General features: G+C 38.1%; 1 protein-coding gene across 1 annotated transcript; it reads left to right on the top strand.

Annotated features, from left to right (window-relative positions):
- Positions 1 to 1,260: 1,260 nt before the first annotated feature.
- LOC114682256 (olfactory receptor 7E24-like) lies at positions 1,261 to 2,254 on the top strand. The gene has a single exon (XM_028856108.2). It carries the CDS (start codon positions 1,265 to 1,267, stop codon positions 2,252 to 2,254), a length of 990 nt encoding a protein of 329 aa, XP_028711941.2. The 5' UTR covers positions 1,261 to 1,264.
- Positions 2,255 to 6,197: the final 3,943 nt, after the last annotated feature.

Here is a 6,197-nt window from a genome sequence, read left to right as displayed (position 1 = left end):
GGTTTAAGTAAGTATGATCTAGTATTTCCCATGTACATATTCTGATTAAATTAGCCTGTGAAGTCCAAGATCTTGTGATACTTTAAGTAGCCATGGAAAAAATACACTCTTAACTGTTTCAGAGACCCACTAGTCTAAACAACTGAAATGATCTTTAACAACATTATCTCCTCTAACAGACCTAGTAGAGAAGCAAGTGGTATCTACTTTAGCCATTAGGGCATTGCGCATGTGTTTACATTACTAATACTTTCTGTATTTAAAACCTTTCATGTTTTAAGCATGTGCTCTGACCAAAGAGTGACCCTGAAATTTCCTCTGTAGCTAAAGTAAGAACATTGACATCCATGCACCAGGCCTGACTCACATGCAAATCACTTTACTGTCTGAGGAGGAGGGACTTAAATTAGTGCTCTGGATCAGCCTGACTGCACTTCAGAAAATAAATGGCATTGCTTAAACGTGGGAAATCAGGTTTTTATACCACATATTTTACTGAGATTTTATGGAGATATTCCCCCCAAATTAGCTTTGCAGCCTAAATTTTCAACTGTATTTATTGACATTTCATTTTCTTTTTTCCATCACTGGACATCTTAACAGTTGTGAACGGAGATGTTCTGTGATAATGTGGATTTAACTAAGATATATTTACAAAAATTTGAAATATTCTAAGATAAATAAGGGATACATATACTAATATATTTTAAAAACCTAAGAAGTGTTCAACAAAGACTAAAATACCAAAACAAAAAAAAATGGAGAATTTTATTTTTAAAGTCAAAGAAAAAAGAAACCTATAGAATACACTGGAACCTGAAAATGTTTTACTGGGTAGGAATCATTAATTTTTATTTAGAGACTATGACTTCACACTGTTAGATATATTCCAAGTAAGATAAACCTGCTCCATGCTATTGAAATAAAAAGAAGTATGCTTAAGTGCTTCAAGGTTTCATTTGATTTCATTGACAATTTTCCTAAAGTGGGGCTTCTGCAACATATCCATTTTGTCTTAAAGGTGTTTGCTTTATTTTACTGTGTCTACAGGCCAGCTGTTTACAGTAATTCTGGCCTCACAACATCTAGATTACTGAATTCAATATGGCTTTCATAAGAAGTAACAAATGAACTAAGAAGAAAACAGTATTTAGAGTATGGTATTTGCCACAACTGAGGAATTATTAATAAAGTCACAATTAGCTTGAGAAAATAATCAATATTTGAAATTACTTTACTCAATTTGTAAAAAATGCCTATATGCATGCTGGTACCATTGTTAAAAACATTTTTGACTTCCTCCAGAAGATGTTCAAGAAATAAAAACATGCAAAACTCAACATGTGTACCAGAATTCCACTTCATTCAACTCTCGGAGGATCCAGACGTCCAGACTGTCCTCTTTGGACTATTTTTGTTCATGTATATCTTGGCCCTGTTTGGAAACCTGCTCATCATCCTGACAGTAAGCTCTGACTCCCATCTCCACACACCCATGTACTTCTTCCTCTCCAACCTGTCCATAGTTGATATTTGTTTTATCTCTGTCACAGTTCCAAGGGTGATTGTGGACATCCAAAGTCACTGCCAAGTCATCTCCTATGTGGGCTGCCTGACTCAGATGTCACTGTTCATAATATTTGCATGTATGGATGACATGCTTCTGTCAGTGATGGCATATGACCGGTTTGTGGCCATCTGCCACCCCCTATATTACCAGGTCATTATGAATCCAACTCGCTGTGGAGTCTTACTTCTAGGGTCTTTTCTCTTTAGCCTTGTGGATTTACTGTTGCACTATGTAGCAATATTCAATTTTTCCAAATGTGAAGATTTTACTGAAAGTTCCAACTTTTTCTGTGACCCTTCTGAAGTCCTTAAACTTGCCCATTTTGATACTGTCACCAATGTCATAGTCAGATTCAGTTTAGGCACTCTCTTTGGGTTAATTCCTATTTCAGGAATAATTTTTTCTTACTTTAAAATAGTTTCCTCCATCATAAGATCACCATCATCAAGTGGGAAACACAAAACCTTCTCCACCTGTGGGTCTCATTTGTCCACTGTTTGCCTGTTTTATGGAACAGGACTAGGAGTGTACTTCAGCTCCTCTCCGTCACATACTCCAGGAAGCAATTCGGTGGCCTCAGTGATGTACACTGTGGTGACACCTATGTTGAATCCCTTCATCTACAGCCTGCGGAACAAGGACATTAAAACTGCTTTAAGGAAGATACTTAGCAGAGCATTTTAATCACTGACATTCTTTATAAATTTACACACACACACACACACACACAAACACACATACATACACACCACACACAAATTGTACATGTAAATCCTAGTTAATGACTCACCCATTATTACTAACTGATGCTGCACAATACTGCATGATAAAATGATTGTCATTGAGGTTGCACATATGGTGAATGGGTAGTTTTAGAAATGCACAAAATTGAAGGTGGAGAGATGAAACTTTTCTAGGGATAAAAGGTGCACAATAAACAACCCCTTACAGTAGGAGTGTAAGCAACACCGAAAAGCTACAACTAAGCCAATTCAAAGTGGCTAGTCTGCTGAGATTGTGTTTTAGAAATGACAGATAACCAGTCTTGTCAACCAGGCTGCCTTGAACTGGCCGTGAACAAGGAATTTATGAATAGACATGCTTATGTGGAAGAGGAAAGCTCAGTGTGCTTCATCCTTAGACATCCTAGACCTGAAGGTTTCACTTGGATTTTCTCTCCCATTGATCCTGAGGATAGCTTGAGACAATGATCAATGGTAGATGTTAGAAATGAGACCCTCTACATGCCCCTCTATCTCCCAGAAATCAAGCCATACTTTCCTGTCGTCTGTCCTCTCTAAAGACAACCCTGCTTGGAGCACTTAGGCTGGAGTGAGTGAATGGATAGGGGGAAAACCATCTAATTCCAACTCCTTACAATGGTAAGATAAATTCATGATCCTACTCAGTTCTCGACTCTTCCATTTCCCTTGCATGCTGGTTAGTTTTTCCCAAATAGAGTCAACGTGAAGAAGGAGCATCCATTGAGAAAGAACTTCAATTACAAGTGTCTTTGTGTCATTTTCTTGAGTGATGATTGATGTGGGAAGGCGCAGCCCACCTCAGGCAGTGCTACCCCTGGGCAGGTGGTTCTTGGAATTATAAGAAAGGCACTTGAAAAGGACCTTAGATATAAGGTAGTAAGTTGCTTTCTTCCACAATATCCACTTCTGTTTGAGTTCTGACACGAGCTTCAGTCAATGATGGACTGTGATTGGGATGTATACATCAAATAATGTTTCCTACCCAAGTTGCTTTTGGTCATGGCATTTATCACAGCTGTAGAAAGCACTAGGACAAATGGACACTGTGTCTGACCATTGAAATGGTGAGGGACTTCCTATCCCCAGACAAACTATTCAAGTAATAAACATTTGTTCTGTAGGATATTTCTGAGGGCCACTGAGGGGCCTCTCTTTCCCATTTAGAACTCACATCATGCTGTACAAGGCAGGTAACTTTCCTCCTCTCCCACATCAAGCTCTCACCGTTCACAGTCCCACCATGCTTCCTCTGGTGTGAGGTCCTTTGAATGCACTCCCACTTCAAGGTCTGATCATGTGCTCTTCACACTATGGTCACAAGACTATCTCCTAATGGGACAAACTTGTTTCAGCTCCTTTCTGGAACCTGCTGCCCTGACATTCTGCTCTCTGAGTTATAACAGTGAAGGACTGGGAAGATATCATTTTCCAATCAATGCATTGGGATTTGTGGCTGTGTGGGATTGTCTCCAGTTGATTTCCTGTGAAGGAGTTTGCCTTCCTCCAGAATGAGACAGAGTGAAAGCCTAACACGTGGATGCACTGATGGGGTTGTTTGGAGTCCACAGTTGTTTACTCTGACTGACTTTGTTGGTAACGTATGGTTACTCTATTTAGAGAGATAGCCTTGGATGAAGAAATGTACTTAGAGTGGAAAATTTATAAAAGTAAAATAAAATGGTGAATTAAACAGATGATTCAATGGCATTTGTTCTTAATGTATTGATCCTGGTCTTAGTGCACTAATTTCCTGATCATTGGAGATCACAAATGTTACCAGAGGGAATGTGCCCTCTGAAAATTATATGTACACTGGAATGTAATACTATATAATAAACAGTATGTCTTTTAATTCACACCAGTATTTTGAATAACATTTTTGAAGGCTTTTCTGTCATAACCATGGTCAGTGAAAAAGATTAAAATAGGATTTTAATCTTCTCTTCTTTCTTTCCCTCATCATTTTCATCTCCAAGTAGAGCTTGTTAACTGATTTGGAAATAAAATCATTACAATTTTTTTTTTTAAACTTTTTCTTTTTGTGTTTTTGAAATAGGATTTCTTTGTGTAACAGCCCTGGCTGTCACAGAACTCACTTTGTAGATGAGGCTGACTCTGAACTCATAGAGATCTCCTGTCTCTGTGATGGCCTTTTAGGTGTTAGTGGAGGCACTGCTGGGCAGAGAAGCCAATAAGAGACCTTTTGAGGAAGAGAGGTCAATCTCAACAGTGGGATTCCCTGAGAGTGAAAGATCTCTCTGGCATATATCTTGCGATCGAATCTTGGTCTTCAGATTGCCACACCAGAAAGAAATAGATTTCTGCAGACACAGAAGAACACATTCAGTAGAATTTAACAACACAAAACAACAACATCATCAACAACAACAGAACTACTAAAGAGAGCCCAAACTGAGATAAAATGGAAAATGAAAAATTTAGGACCTCATACTTAATGCATTGATAACATCTCTTCTGCTTCCTCCATTAACAGCAGGAATTCCTTAGAGACTGCAATATTTTGAACCACTATGAGTAATCACCAGCTCTGTGCATTGAGTTTCTAAGGTTGTGTAAGAATAATTAGTTAGCCTGTCCCTCCTGGTCATCAGCTTGATCTGTGTCATCCGGGACTATATAACCCTGTTTGCTCTTCCTACAGTGTTGTTTCTGCATCAGGAAGCTCTTGCTATTATATTCACTTCAGGATTCAAGAGTGAGCCTTCACCAGCCAACAAGCAAGGAATGTTTGCCATATCTACAGTCTTTCATCATGGCCACACAGACCCACAGTTTAGTCATGTAAGTTCTGAGGGAATTGAGGATGAAGAAAACTTGACAAGAATTATTATTTCTTTCTAATCATATGAACTGTGATAATTTGGGTATCCTGATGGTATAATAATGGTAATAAAATATTTAAGTCTCTTTACTGGGATCTTATGTTGTTAGTTGAGATGGTAGTCCTCAAATTCTCATTGGACTATCCCCAGTGTCTCTTCTGCATATTCCTATGACCAAAGAGAGCAGCAAATATGTCCAATTAAGTTGTTTTATATGCAATCTAAAGTACTGTGATATGATGGTGAGGGTGATTTTGTAACTATAGATTTGAAGAAAGCTACTATGAGTGTGTGACACTTAAGGTCTTCCCTGGTGGAGGTCTGAGCTCTATATTTTCTGTATCTTACTTCATCTGAATAGTTTTTCCAAGTTCCAAAATTATAAGCTTCTGCCTAATTATTATTTTATAGAAAGTGAAGGACAAAGACAGTGTTTCTGTGTAACATGCAGTAGGTGGTCAGGTCAGAATGGGTGAAATGTTGTGTGAGTTACTTTGCCTGAGTAAAACACAAAATGACCTTTTCTGTGAACAGTCATTTCATGATGCTGTATTCCAGAAAAAAAGGCCCATGTCTTCTTTCCCATGTGGTTTCCAGATGCTTGATAATGGAATGTTCCGTTCTGCTGTATGAACTGAGGGTAGTATATTTGAGGTGCATTTGGAACAGTCTCAAACATTGAAACAATTCAACTCAGGCTTTTCTAGTTCCCTTGGTCCATATTTGGCTTCACCATCTGAAGTGCTGGGTTTACAGGTCTACAAAGACTGTGTTCTATTTTCCTGGATATTTTTGTTGCTCTCAGCATCCTCCATCATTCTGAATCTCAGCCAGTAATTTTTCATGAGGAAATGCGATCAGATTCCTAAATCATTTGTAGTTTGAAAACATGAGCGCATAAAAAAAGATATGTACTGTTAAGACTTCTGAATTTTTGTTAAAACCATATGATTAGTAAAATGAAAAAAATATATACGTTAATGAAATAACAATGAATGTGCACCACAGCTATGAATGTGA

Source organism: Peromyscus leucopus, chromosome 9, assembly GCF_004664715.2.
Source record: "Peromyscus leucopus breed LL Stock chromosome 9, UCI_PerLeu_2.1, whole genome shotgun sequence".
NCBI lineage: Eukaryota > Metazoa > Chordata > Mammalia > Rodentia > Cricetidae > Peromyscus > Peromyscus leucopus.
This window is presented reverse-complemented; position numbering and strand designations above follow the sequence as displayed.

Coding starts and splice junctions, on each gene's coding strand:
- LOC114682256 (XM_028856108.2), top strand. CDS start 1,265: ATGCTGGTACCATTGTTAAAAACATTTTTGACTTCCTCCAGAAGATGT.